Source organism: Oreochromis niloticus, linkage group LG15, assembly GCF_001858045.2.
Source record: "Oreochromis niloticus isolate F11D_XX linkage group LG15, O_niloticus_UMD_NMBU, whole genome shotgun sequence".
In the NCBI taxonomy this organism is placed as follows: domain Eukaryota; kingdom Metazoa; phylum Chordata; class Actinopteri; order Cichliformes; family Cichlidae; genus Oreochromis; species Oreochromis niloticus.
This window is the reverse complement of record NC_031980.2, coordinates 17,281,992-17,296,682: the sequence shown is the minus strand read 5'-3', so window position 1 is coordinate 17,296,682 and position 14,691 is coordinate 17,281,992. Positions and strand designations below refer to the sequence as shown.

The following is a 14,691-nucleotide window of genomic DNA, read 5'->3' as shown; positions in this document are numbered from 1 at the left end:
TTATGATGGCTACTTTGTACATTATTGCATAATATTAGATCATTTAATCTAAACTAATGCATTGTGCAATAGAGTTTTGGTATTTTAACCGTTCCTAAAATGAGATCCAATCGTGCTCCTCAGGGTGCTATCAGTTACTGTGTTGCTATTATTTGGAACAAGCTGCTGAAATAGCATTGAAAGAGTTTTATTCTCACAGTCTTACAGTTGATAATGCTCTCTGAGTGTGTGTTAACTAAAGTTTTGTTTTCATTTCATTTAAGCTAACAGTAGCCATTGTCGGGTTACAGTTTATTTCTTTTGTTAATCTTTTAATAACATTGAGTTAACATGTAATGAACTATTCTATATAGATAAAATTGACACTGGCATACGAAGGCCATAAAAACATGCAAAGCTTTGAAAATGATCTCTGATCTCTGTAACATATTAAGTAGTGGAGTAAACATACAATACTGGTGAAATGTAAGGTAAACACAATACGGAAATAAGCACAGAAATATATGATTCATATAGTAAGTCCTAACTTTTTATTGTCAACATTTTTTTTTTCTAAATGAACGACCTTTCCTCTAGATGATAAGTGCAGAAATTACTCTTTTGGAACAGAGGCAGTGCCTTTTTTATTCATTTTGAAAATAAAAACAACAACAGTTATTTGAGTTTAATTTACTATGGAGAACAACTGCCATTATCATCCCTGCTCCCACATTTAGAGTGAATTGTTGAAGAACACTTCTAACACAGTTCCTTCACAGCTTCAAGATGAAAAGTTTTATTTTAACAATATATCACAACAATCTTGAATCAGATCTGAAACAAAACAGACACAAGGCTCACCGATTCCCCCCCGATTTCTGACGTCATGGTTTAAAATATTAATAAAAAAGGACATCAAGGTTCTTCCATATGAAGTTTGTTTGCATGTCAGATTTTTCATTACAACTTATATATTTGACTGAATGATGCTGACACAACACAAGCAAGATAAACACAATTTTGTCAATTAAGTGAGTATGATCTATGATTTGTGATACTAGAAAATACAATAATATAGAATTAATTTTTCACATGTGCTCATTGCAAACTTGGTCCAATCTACACGGAGATTTGACTGTGTTTAGAGATGTCTTTTTCAAAGTACATAAATGTCATCCACATAGAATTATATAACACTATATTTACATAATAGATTTCTTAAAAATAAAATTGTAGATTCATATTATAAAAGGAAATGTGGAGAAAAAAAAGCATGGACAATTTAAATAAGTCTCAGTTTGAAAAAAAAAACCAAAATAAAAGAAAAAACACAAGCAGGACATGGAATGACATCCTTCGGATTGCTATAACAATTAAATTAAAACACATTTAAATAAAGTAGTGATAAGATAAGCAATGATAAAAATATCAGTACAGATGAATGTAGTATTTTGTATCTCAGGCCTGTATTAGAAAACGGTCAGTTGTAAACATCACATCTTGTAAAGACAGGAGAAAATGTTTTTTTTGACAGTTTTCAAGATTTCAATAATAGATTTTCCTACCAGCTGTCATTTTAAACACACCTGTAACAAAAGCTGTGCCCTGTCCATCAGGTATAACAAAACTAGTGGCACTTCTCATTAATTTTTACTTTCAAAATGACCTAATATCCAAACTCTTTGTTTTCAAAATTATAAAATACTCCAGAAGATTGTTGTGTGGGTGGAAAGCTGCACACTTTGAACATTGTCAACACAGCTTCTTCTCCAGGATCTTGCTTTTATAAATGCTGAGGTAAAGAGGAGTTGTTGGGGACAAAAAAAAGTCCTGGCTTCTCTGAGTGGCTGTCACCACTTAAGGCCTTAGAATAGCTTCTGCCTGTAGTCTGTGATGGCCTTCCATACCTTACACAAGACCCCACCTCTGTCAAGACAAACAAAATACTGTTAGCTTAAAGCACACACCAATGAATATTATACCATTTGTAAGAAACCATCAGCTGTCAACCTATGTGAAAATATCATATTTTAAATGGTTTACTTTGTCCTGAGAGTCAGAAGGGACTCATGAGCACAACTTTGATATCTGTTGATGACTATTGTATCAAGGAAGGTTTTTGCAAAATACCCACAAACAAAGTAAGTTTGGAATATTTTAAGATCACACAGAGTTAAGACTGTACGGTCATGAAAAAGACAGTTTTCCCAGGACTCTGTGTAATAACTAATGTTTCTATATGACTTTATCGGTATCTCATGTCGTTGTGGAGGAATTTTGGCCCACTCTTCCTTACAACATTACTTCAGTTCATCAATGTGGTTGAGGTCTGGAATTTGACTGGGCTATTGATTCCTTTCCTGCTTTTTTAGCCATTCTATTGGGGATTAAGATTTGTGATTGGGATCATTGTCCTGTTGCATGACACAATTTCAACCAACCTGTGTGTCAGATTTGCAGACAGTAAGTTCCCCTCTGATGCAGCAACATCAGAGGGGAACACCACCCCCACCCCAAAACATACAATCACACAAAAAAGACCTACAGATACCCTGAAGTAGGGCTGCTCAATTAATCGAATTTTAATCTAGATTACGATCTGGGTTTTCAACGATCATTAAAAATGACTGAGCCGATTATTAGCACCTCCCTCGTGTTTTACTCTCGCGCTGCTCCGCGTGGCAAATCGAGCGCACCTCTCTGCGTTTCGAACACGCGTCACAACAATTAAGAGGACCCGAGGAAAGCTCGGAAAGCTAAGCAGAAGTTATTTGGAGAGGAGAGGATAATGGCTGCTGAAGAAAGAATGCCGTTGGTTGAAAAGAGAGGTAAAACGACTTCAGTGGTGTGGAAACCAATGTTCCCTCTAAGCTGCGCACGTGCGCACTGCTGGCACGGTCTCTGCGCACTGAAAATCTGCGTTGCGCACAAAAAAAAATCTAACCTGAATTGAAATTAAAATTAAAACTTTAACAATTCTGTTTTGCAGTGTTAGTCAGTAAGTGACTGGCTGCTCCTGTATGGGATTAGAACGATGCCACCTTATCCTATAGTCCAGCCAATAATGCGATTCACATTCGTATATACGCAGCCAATCAACGTTGTTGACAGGCTATGACAGCGTCCTTATGTGCCGACACCGGTCTTTTAGGGCGTGGCTGATGTGCAGTGAAGCCACATTAATGACAACGTGTACAACCATTGGAGATGTGAGCAGGACAGACGGAACAATTGACGGAAAAAATGTGGACTTTATACCAGTTTTTAAATAGTGTTGATAGGCCACGTAAAACCAGAGTTATGATAAAAATATATGCAATGTTTGGTTTTCTTCCTGAATACTATCAAGAAACGGTAAAAACGGCGTTTTATATGGAAAACGCTCGAAAGCACTCTCCGCCTGTGAGCAAAAACAAAACCAAAAAACCCCCCACCCTTTCCTATTGGGCGAAAAAAGTACCGTGTCGACCAATCAAAAAATGATATGGCAACGTGGCATTTAGATGTTAAGAAACGGGGGGAAGTTTTAGGAGTGACGGCGCTGTTCTGAGATGTGAGAGATTTGAGACGTTTAGCGCAAATCTTGTGTAGTTAGTGTGTAGTGTAGTCAATAGTTTTGTTGGTGTGTCAGAACAATGAGGCGGCTGCTGAATGTTACAGGTGTTACAGGAGTGATACATCTCCTGTTGTCAGGCCTGCAGGTATCAGGCTGTTCTCCTTTATCTCATAGTGGACAGAAATTATTTTTTGGAGTGGCACAAATAATTTGTGTGGCATCAGATTTGATGCAGAACAGCTGATTGTTCTGTAAATAGTTTGAAATGTTTATTTAAAAATGCCTTGGCTGCATTAAAAAAAATAAATAGCTGCAAAAAACTTTGTTGTTTGCCAAACTGAGTTACTTTTTTGAAGAAGTAACTATATAATTAATTGCCAGATTTTTTAAATTTTCATTGTAAGTGGGCTAAAGCAGTTAATTAAAAGTAGTCTAACATAAATGTAAATGCTGTAATTTGATTATTTTAATAAACCATGTAACTTGGATGGATTAGATGCTGGCGTGACCACAGTGCACACGTCTGCTGTCGCTCACAGTGGTCCAAGGGATCGCTCAGAGAGTTTGTGTGTTCGCTCAGACACATGAAAAATTAGAGGGAACATTGGTGGAAACATTATGGGTTCGCGGAGTCAGACGTGGATCAAATATTGTGCAGTATTTTGAAGTTCACTAAACATAGATGTTTACATTTTTCATTTATTTTTTATATTGCAAACATTTGCACTGTAATCAGTATTTGCACACTATTTTATATTATTTTTTGACCATCTTTAAAGCCATTATTCAATACATTGTTATTGTTAAATAAATATCGTCAAATAATTGAGATCTCAATTTCAGTGAAAATAATCGTGATTATCATTTTTGCCATAATCGAGCAGCCCTACCCTGAAGCAATTTAGTAGATATGGTGTGTACAGCTGAATGTTTGATATGACCACTGTGTGGCGCCAGATATCAAACACAACCAATAAGAACTTTATAGTAGTTTGTTTCATTCATGCTTCACTCTAAATTGAACAGAGTGTAAGTAGTATGCTTGGACCTGCACTGCTGCAAAGAAACTTTAAAGAGGAGGTGAAAACTGTAGCAGTAGCAGACATCAATATTCATGTTTAGATAAGTGTTGTGTGACCTGTTTGAGTAATTATTGAGAGCTATTTTCATCCTAATAAAATTCTAGAAGACGTCTGGTTAAGCGTCACATCCTGAGCATGGCAACATAGCTACGTCCAAACCAAACTGCCCACTTCAGAACTTACAAGAGCAGTATCTTACTAACCTGTGAGGTCCCTACAAATTAAATTAAATTTTGGTTTATAAACAGATTTACTGAATTTGTGATAAATTAAGTCCTTCACATATTAGCCTCAAAGAACTGCTGAAGTACAAAGCTGCCTTGTGAAACTTTTGTGTAAGAACAGGAAATGCAACAACACACTCCCATTATGCAACGCTCCCATCTTAACCCCCTTGTTTCTCTTCCTGTGATCAGGTACAGGTTTCGGCACGTATTTTGGGGACTAAATACTGAATACAAAATATGAAGCAAATATAGAAATATTTAAAGTTAAAAAAAAAAATCATTTTCTACCTCAGTCTTAAACTCTTCAGATCATCTCTTGTGACATCATGAAGGATGTCGTTCAATGTATACTCCTCACTGAGTATCTAAAGAAACAAAGCGGAGAAAATTATATTTACAGAAATGTTTTTTTTCTTGCATCATTCTAAAAAGGGCTTTGTTAAAAAAAAAAAAAAAAAAAAAAAATCAGAGACCCACCCTGTCTATGGCATCCTGGTCAGCACCGTAACGCGTCAGCCAGCTGGTCAGCTCTGGGTCTTCACGTCTCTCTGCAGGTTGGCTCCTCTGTCCCTCCAGGTCATGCGAAGATGTGGGGGTGTCTAACAGAGAAGATTTTGAGAAGACTCCATAAGCCAAACATTTAAACATTAACAAAACAACCAGTTTAAAGAGAGATCAAACATGCCGTACACACAGGAAGTGCATGCAACAGATGGACATAGCTGCTGGGTCTGGGCTTTAATCATCATTCTTTCTAGTGGCCAGCTGGGGGGATAAAGTGTGATATCACAGAAATCTATGAGAGAGTATTGTGCTTCTGTCTTGGTTTTCACTTCAACAAGTAGTTTCCTAAAGAGTTTAAGGTCTCAGTCACAAGTTTTAAATTGTATTAAAATGCAGCACGATGCTCTTATTGTGAATAATGTCCCAAAAGATGACAGAGCTGGGGATGTTTTTGGACATAGCTACCTTTTGATTGACACTCTGCTAATGTATCATATGAGAAAAGAAACCAGATAAGACATTAAAACAGATAAAGTGCTAAAACTGAGGCTGTGAAATAGGAGGAGAACAAATAAATGATGTCCCAGTGGTTAGGTCCATATTTCACAGCAGCACTCATGTTTGCTTGTAAAGCAGCTTGTAAAGGTGCAAGAAAAACTGCAGTTACTGTCGCAGTAACAGGATATGCTGCTTTTTCTCTATAAAAAAAAGCAACCTTGTTATCACAAGTCACAGTCACTATTACTGACAGCTTTGTGCAGTTGTGTAAACTGAACATTTAATATTCTTAAACCTCCCTAAATGTTGCTTTCAAAGTGACGTGTGCTCTTATTTGGTCAGATAAAAGCCTCTGTATGGGAGAAATGGCCACAGTGGATGAAAATATCTTAATTTAAATGTTCTTCGTCTAATAATGAGGTAGCAAGTTAATAGTTTCGCTACAAAGTAGCTGCTCTACCAAGTTCTTATAATGAGTTTTACCCTTACAGAAAAGCAACCATCATCAGTGAAAATCAACCCCCCCCCATCACCAGCTCGGAGTTCAATCTGTACACAATACTGGAATAGCTGATCAGACCAGCAAATTAGAATTAGAAGTCACTTAATTTACACCTCCAGTATGTGATAAGAAAGCTTTGTTCATGTGCATTGTTCCTGTCATGGCTTGTTTAATTTGTTTACTGAACTAGAGGGAAAAACTTTTAATTAACATTGGCTCTAGGAAGTATAAAGTACATTTTGATTTAAAAGTCAGAAGTGAAAGTCGAGTCTGTTCAGCGAGAAATAGCTGGCTTTAAAAAGTAAAGACTGAAAATAGCAGAAGCAGCAAAAGGTGAATGAGAAGGTAATTCAGACTAAAGTAGAGACCTTCAGGCTCAGTTCGCAGCTTCAGTAGTCTGATCTCTTGCTCTCTCTCATCCAGCACTTGTTGCAGGATGGACTGATACTCCCTCTCCTTCTCCAGCAGCTGTTCCAGCAACCTGGAATAAAACAGAGAGATGCAGGTTAAAACGGATAAACTATGGATAAATGAAGAAGCCCTATGCTGTTGTTAACGGCCTTCAACCAGATGCCTACCTGTTGGTCTCCAGCTTCATCCTCCCCAGCTCCATGCTCACGGAGCGCTGTGCATTGTGGGATTCGTGGGAGACGGTGGAGCTGAGCGTGCTGACTCCCGAGGTAACCACCGTGTCATCATGAGCAGCGCCAGGAGGCGCCCTGCTCTGGTGCGTGGAGGTTCTGTCCGGCTCACCGTCGTCATCGATGTCCTCCTGATCGGCTGCATCACTTTCTGAGGCCAGACTGAAGTGAGGCCTCAGTTCTGCATGCAGAGAGAAAGAATCACTTTTAGAGGAAGCCCTGTAATAAAAGTGATCACGAGAGGTTGTCTGAACTGTTAATTCCAGAGACTGGAATCAGTTGTGTTTATTTGATTAACACAATGCTGTTTCATTAAAGTGCCCAAATGTGAAAAACTGAGGCTTATTGTTGAAATTGCACTTGCTATTTTTTTTCTCTCAAGATATTAAAAGAAACATGTCAAAAAAGCATTCTACTTTTTAACATTTGTTATGTTATTATAAAACATTTTTACTGTTTCAGCCCCTTAAGAACAAATTGGGCTCTGTGTAGCCGAAGAACTAAAATGAGCTAAACACCCCTGGATTGTTTCAGACTGTTTATTTACCAATAATTTGTTTACTAAAATGAAAATGTCAAGATTTTCTGTTTCAAGTAGTCACTCAGATTTGCTTTCCACTGTTATCTGTTGGTTCCTTCTTTTTCACCTCAACTTAGGTAACAGCCGTTATCTTTAACCTCATTTAATTGATAATTTCCACCACAAGGAGACGCGAAGTGATGACTCTGGTGAGTAAAGCTGTCTGTGTCACATATCATTTAATACCAATACTGATATTTTGCAGCAGTCTATCAATAATGCATTGAAAAGGGATTTGTACACCATATTGCTGTATATATATATATATATATATATATATATATATATATGTATAGGAGCCCTTCTTGCCCTCTAGGAGGCTAGAGGGCAAGAAGGAGGCTAGAGGGCAAGATCAAAGTAGCACGGAGGGAGGTTAGCCAACTAACCGAGTTGCAGAAAGGCGCGACAAAGAAGGTGCATAAGAAATACAGCAAGCTGTCCATACCTGAGGCCTTGGAAACTGCCAAGCAAAGACTCACAGCCTTCGCCAGCCGCTTGAGGAGGTACACCAGAGAGATCGAAGGCAGGAGAATAAACCAGCTGTTCTCCACAGAACCAGCAAAGGTGTACTCTCAGTGGCAGAGGAACAATAGCAGAACAGCACCACCAAGGCTGGAGATGGAGCAATACTGGAAGAGCATATGGGAGAAGGACGCAACCCATAATGGCAATGCTCAGTGGCTAGTGGATCTGAGGGCAGACCATAGCGACCTTCCTGAACAGGGTCCGGTAACCATCACAGTGGCAGGCATCCAAGAAAGGGTCTCCAGTATGAAGAGTTGGACAGCACCAGGGCCCGACATGGTTCACGCCTACTGGCTGAAGAAGCTGACTGCACTCGACGAGCGTCTGGCAGCACAAATGAACCAGCTGCTAGTTAACGAGAGACACCCGGAATGGCTAACCGAAGGTCGGACGGTCCTGATCCCCAAGGACCCCAAGAAGGGACCGGTCCCATCCAACTACCGACCAATAACCTGCCTCAGTACTACATGGAAGCTCCTGTCAGGCATCATATCGGCTAAGATGAACAGGCACATGGGTCAATACATGAGCGGGGCACAGAAAGGGATTGGCAAGAATACCAGAGGCGCAAAACACCAGCTACTGGTAGACAGAACAGTCAGCCGAGACTGCAAGACCAGACTGACCAACCTGTGCACAGCCTGGATTGATTACAAGAAGGCCTATGACTCAATGCCCCACAGCTGGATACTGGAATGCCTAGAACTGTACAAGATCAACAAGACCCTAAGAGCCTTCATCAGGAACTCAATGGGGATGTGGCGTACAACACTAGAGGCCAACTCCAAGCCCATAGCACAAGTCACCATCAAGTGCGGGATCTACCAAGGAGATGCTCTGTCCCCACTGCTGTTCTGCATAGGCCTGAACCCCCTCAGTGAGATCATTGACAAGACTGGCTACGGATACCGACTACGGAACGGAGCGGTTGTCAGCCACCTCCTGTACATGGATGACATCAAGCTGTATGCCAAGAGTGAACGAGACATCGATTCACTGATACACACTACCAGGCTATACAGCAATGACATTGGAATGTCGTTCGGACTGGAGAAGTGTAGTCGGATGGTAACAAAGAGAGGGAAGGTAGTCAGAACTGAGGGGATTGAACTACCAGAAGGCAACATTGCAGATATAGAGGACAGTTACAAGTACCTGGGGATCCCGCAAGCGAATGGGAACCATGAAGAGGCCGCTAGGAAAGCTGCAACCACCAAGTACCTGCAGAGGGTCAGGCAAGTCCTGAGGAGTCAGCTGAACGGTAAGAACAAGATCCGGGCCATCAACACCTACGCCCTGCCCGTGATCAGATACCCTGCTGGGGTAATAGGCTGGCCAAAGGAGGAGATAGAAGCCACTGACATAAAGACAAGAAAGCTCCTTACCATGCATGGAGGGTTTCACCCCAAGTCCAGCACCCTGAGGCTGTACGCTAAGTGGAAGGAAGGGGGCCGGGGACTGGTGAGTGTCAGCACCACAGTCCAGGATGAGACAAGAAACATTCACGAATACATCACGAAGATGGCCCCAACTGACCGAGTGCTCAGTGAATACCTCAGGCAGCAGAAACCCAAGAAAGAGGAGGAAGGCGAGGAACCATCATGGAAGGACAGGCCCCTGCACGGTATGTACCACCGGCAGATAGAGGAGGTGGCTGATATCCAGAAATCCTACCAGTGGCTGGACAAAGCTGGACTGAAAGACAGCACAGAGGCACTAATCATGGCAGCACAAGAACAAGCTCTGAGTACAAGATCCATAGAGGCTGGGGTCTGTCACACCAGGCAAGACCCCAGGTGCAGGCTGTGTAAAGATGCCCCAGAGACAATCCAGCACATAACAGCAGGGTGCAAGATGCTAGCAGGCAGGGCGTACATGGAACGCCATAACCAAGTGGCCGGCATAGTGTACAGGAACATCTGTGCCGAGTATAACCTGGAAGTCCCAAGGTCAAAATGGGAGATGCCCCCAAGGGTGATGGAGAATGACCGAGCTAAGATCCTGTGGGACTTCCAGATGCAGACGGACAAAATGGTGGTGGCTAACCAACCGGACATAGTGGTGGTAGACAAACAGAAGAAGACGGCTGTAGTGATCGATGTAGCGGTTCCGAATGACAGCAACATCAGGAAGAAGGAACACGAGAAGCTGGAGAAATACCAAGGGCTCAGAGAAGAGCTCGAGAGGATGTGGAGGGTGAAGGTAACGGTGGTTCCCGTGGTAATCGGAGCACTAGGTGCGGTGACTCCCAAGCTAGGCGAGTGGCTCCAGCAGATCCCGGGAACAACATCGGAGATCTCTGTCCAGAAGAGCGCAGTCCTGGGAACAGCTAAGATACTGCGCAGGACCCTCAAGCTCCCAGGCCTCTGGTAGAGGACCCGAGCTTGAAGGATAGATAGATAGATAGATAGATAGATAGATAGATAGATAGATAGATAGATAGATAGATAGATAGATAGATAGATAGATAGATAGATAGATAGATAGATAGATAGATAGATAGATAGATAGATAGATAGATAGATAGATAGATAGATAGATAGATAGATAGATAGATATGTATGTATGTATGTATATATATATATATATATATATATATATATATGTGTGTATAAATGTACCATTAGTTACATTTATATATGTTACAACAACATTCAACATATATCACAGGTTTCAACTAATATCTGGTACTGATACTGATGCAGCATACTTCCTATGGGTTATGAGCAGTGAACTTTGTTGTAACGTATGATAAGACTTCCACTCGAGTCTGTTTTTAAAGATTAAAACTTGATAATGAAGCAAACACTTGAACATGGTTGGTTCTTTGTTACAAAACACCATTACAAAGGAGGAAGAAAACAAAAATAGCACTGGGTGTCAGTGACATAACTACAGCTAAATTTAGCACGCATCCCACTTACTATTGATGTTTTATGAGTTTAATTCTTTGGTGAAAACAGGATATAATTTCCCATTGTAGATTTGAAACTTCTCATTTCAATCTGGGCCTATAATCAGCTAAACATAATATGTGCCTAAGCATGAAACTCAGGTCTGTCATCCATTCAAGTTATCGCCCCTTCACTTCCTGTCTTTAAACTGTCTTTAAGCTGTAAACACACACAGGCCTGTGCAGCAAATGCCCTCCTCCTGTATCAGTAGTCGTGCCCCAAGGGAAGAGTCATAACTTATTTACTGGTGCTCTGCTCGAGACACTGATGATCCTACCTGGCACCAGGATCGTGATGGCAGTCTGCACAGCCTTGCGGATGATGTTGTCCAGAGCGAACATCCAGTGAGGCTTGATGTTGTGGTTTCGCAGCACTTTGTTCACCTGGAAATGGAGATTTTCACACTCATAAGAGCACGTTTTACAGTGTTTTACCTATTAGTGATTCTACACCTAAAATAAAAATGAGTTCATTCGTATTTGCCTCGCAGATTTCATTCTGAGAATTGTTCTTAAGAGAATTGTTTATACTTCATTTTAACCTCTGCTGCAATAACTAAATATCCCCAAAGGGATTTTTAAAGCAGCCTACTCTTCATGGCATTATTAATATTTGCAGTCACGCACTGTGAAGCTCTAAATTCTTTGCAGCGATGACCAACAGGAGGCACCAGAGCTTCATCTACCAGCACGATTACACAATCCCACTTAAAAATATGAAAACAACCCCTCGCTACGTGTCATTTCATCTGCATAACTGCATTTCTGAGGAGGAGAGCAGATGAGCCTTTTAACATTATGTGCAATTACTCCTGACAGATCTCCCCCTTTTATCGCCTCACTTAAAGGTTACAAGTATTTCCACAGTCATCTGTCTAATCTCTGAGCAGGAAGAAAAGCAACAAGGCAGCCCGCAGCTGTCTGCAGCCCATTTCAAATGACAACAATTACACTGTTCAGAGCCTTTGTTTCATGCAGAGGCTAGAAGCACCTTTGCCTTCAAATGGGTACTTAATAACAGGAAATCATAGAAAATAATCAGCCTGTGAGGAGAATTACAGCAGCAAATCATCAATGTAGCAGTTCAGGTTTGTGACCTCTGCAGACTAAAATTTGATCCTTACTGTGGGTAAGCTAAAGACACTTGGTTATAAACTAAAAAGCTGCAGCAAACACAAGACATGTTTTATTGATTTGGGTTATATTTCATATTCCAATTATGATCAATTATTCATGAGCCCAGTGGGATAACTCAGATGAAGTGTAGCTGAGATTCATTGGATTAACCCAGTATCTTTTTCATGGTATTTCTATTAGCACTTACAGCATCCTGGAAGCCGAACAGCATGATCTGCAGTTGACTGATGGCAGTGCTGTCAAAGTCCAGCTCCAGCTTGAGCTGAGACAGGGTGTTGGCGATGATTTTCCTGTCTGCCATCCGAACAAAGTCAGCAAGACTCACCACAAGGGTGGAGATGTGCTGAGGTTTTAGCTTCATTTCCTCTGAGCCCTGAGGTAGGAGGCAAGCGGGGAAAGAAGAGATGAAAATGGTGGTTTAGGTTTACAACAGGAGCTTTCAACTAAACATCCCTATCAGATAGACTTAAGACATTTTTTTCCATGTTTAAATTATTTTAGTACAGTTTAAAATTTGTTTAACTAAGATAACATTCACCTTACAATTTCTCAGTAATTGTTAGTCATTCATTTGAGTATCCCTTTGGCCATTTGGTCCCCTCATTTAATTAACTGTAACAGCTGAGCTAATCTTTCCATGCACAGCCCGGCTACTGCACTGGAATGCCTGTGCGCAAGTGTGTGTTGTCGATCTTGTAATGTTCTTCTACATCCATCTATTCATTCCAATGGTTTCCAACCTGTGCCAGGGCTTCCATCAGGTTGGCCACAACCTTGTCCTGATCTTCAGTCAGGATACGGTGCAAGGTAGCTCGCCTCTCGCTGTCTTTCCGAAGCATAAAGAAGCCCGAGTCCTTCTCATCAGGTGATGGAGGGGCACTGTGGTCCTCGAAGTTCTCCACTGGAATGCTGAGTAGAAAAAGTAGAAACCCTGTTTGAATTTTTTGTTCCTTCTTTATGTACAGGTTTTAAAATCATTGCTGTACCCTCCTTATTGGTACTAATCAGCAAGGTTAATTAATTATGTTTTACTGGTGACATTAAATATAAGATAAATAAGTTTTTGCATTGCTTTAAGCATGAACATGTTTAAATTTAAATCACTGTAGGACACAAAAACCCAGCAATGAAACTGGGCCTGTGTCAATATCTGCAGTTCCTCAAACAGCCACTGGAGGCGAGCTTCAAAAACGAGTGAATCTCCATAGACTCCCTTTGTACAATGTGCAAGATTACAGCATAAATAAACACATTCACGACCTGATACTGAAATGGTTTTGTTTTCTGTTGCTAATTTTAACCTCTAAAACAAGTGTACAGGTGGTGAAATCTCATATTATTTTTGTATTTTTATTGGCGCAGCCACTCTGACAGAAGGAAGCATTTTAATTAAATTATCTGACGACGTCTTGCTGTGTGGTTAATTGTACTAAAAGCCCATCCGGGGAGCCTGTGATCCAATTTTGGTGAGTGTAATTCTAACACTTTATTTACATTTCATTTAGCACTAATTAGCAGGTATCTATGTGATGCATCCATGCAGTCTATGAATAGAGCTTGATAATCGTGCTTGCCAGCCTCTGCTTTAGAAAAAAAAGAGAAAAAATTCAAGATATCTCAACTCAAGGCTTCAACACGGATGTACATAAGCTAATGGGTAAGTCACAGTGACTACATTTTTTATACTGGTTTAGTCTAAATCAATACTATAGTCATAAGGCTATAACAACGAATGAATAATTTAAGGCAAAATGACTCGTCTGAGATGTCCAAGTTGTTCTACCTGAGAAAGAGGGACCTCTGGCCCTTGACATCCTTTTCACTGTAGCACTTGACGCTTGGCTTGAAGATGAAGGGGTTGGTGTTGAGGTCGTTGTCAGGGGAGACGGAGCCATACTCGCTGCTGCTGCTGGTGTCTTCCACTACAACAGGCACTGGCAGCGAGATACTGCGGAGATACTCTAGAAGACACAGGGAACAGAAGATGGAACAAAATCGTAAAGGTGTTTGTTTCATCATCATCTAACTAAAGATTTCGCTGTATAGCAGCATGCTTTCTATCTGTTATGGTGTTTGTGTGCAACTGATGAAACAGATTACAAAACATATTCAAGCACTTGGGAAACCATCTTGTTGTTTACTCTCTATCTTGAATGCTGGCAAAAGGACAGAGTCGTACAAGGCAGGTAGCTACCACCAAGAGAAAAATGTAAACCGCAGCCCAGATCCTATTCCGTAAAGCAGGGTGATGTTTCATGGAAATGACATCTAGTTTATAAAGTACTCCCACTAGTGGTAAATGTGTCTGAAAAAGCGCAGAGAGCAAAATTACTCACCTGATCCTGGTGTCAGAGCTGCAGGGAAAAACAGAAAATATGTGTCAGCAGTTAAAAAAGAACAAAACAGAAAGCAGGGTAACATTCCAAGCATGCAGCGAGGCACAAAGCTTCTTTCTAATCTTCTGCACTGCTGCGAAGGCACATGACTGATGCCGTGGGGTGAAAACC

General features: G+C 40.8%; 1 protein-coding gene across 1 annotated transcript in view; it reads right to left on the bottom strand.

Annotated features, from left to right (window-relative positions):
* Positions 1 to 751: 751 nt before the first annotated feature.
* map3k5 (mitogen-activated protein kinase kinase kinase 5) overlaps positions 752 to 14,691 on the bottom strand; it is an 84,777-nt gene continuing 70,837 nt past the window's right edge. Inside the window, exons 21-30 of the mRNA XM_003446319.5 lie at positions 14,521 to 14,538; positions 13,968 to 14,145; positions 12,925 to 13,093; positions 12,372 to 12,557; positions 11,326 to 11,431; positions 6,927 to 7,170; positions 6,717 to 6,829; positions 5,322 to 5,443; positions 5,133 to 5,209; positions 752 to 1,905 (exon numbers count right to left, since the gene is read on the bottom strand). Coding sequence (XP_003446367.1) covers positions 1,845 to 1,905; positions 5,133 to 5,209; positions 5,322 to 5,443; positions 6,717 to 6,829; positions 6,927 to 7,170; positions 11,326 to 11,431; positions 12,372 to 12,557; positions 12,925 to 13,093; positions 13,968 to 14,145; positions 14,521 to 14,538 — 1,274 coding nt within the window. The 3' untranslated portion in view covers positions 752 to 1,844. The remainder of the gene's footprint in view (positions 1,906 to 5,132; positions 5,210 to 5,321; positions 5,444 to 6,716; positions 6,830 to 6,926; positions 7,171 to 11,325; positions 11,432 to 12,371; positions 12,558 to 12,924; positions 13,094 to 13,967; positions 14,146 to 14,520; positions 14,539 to 14,691) is intronic.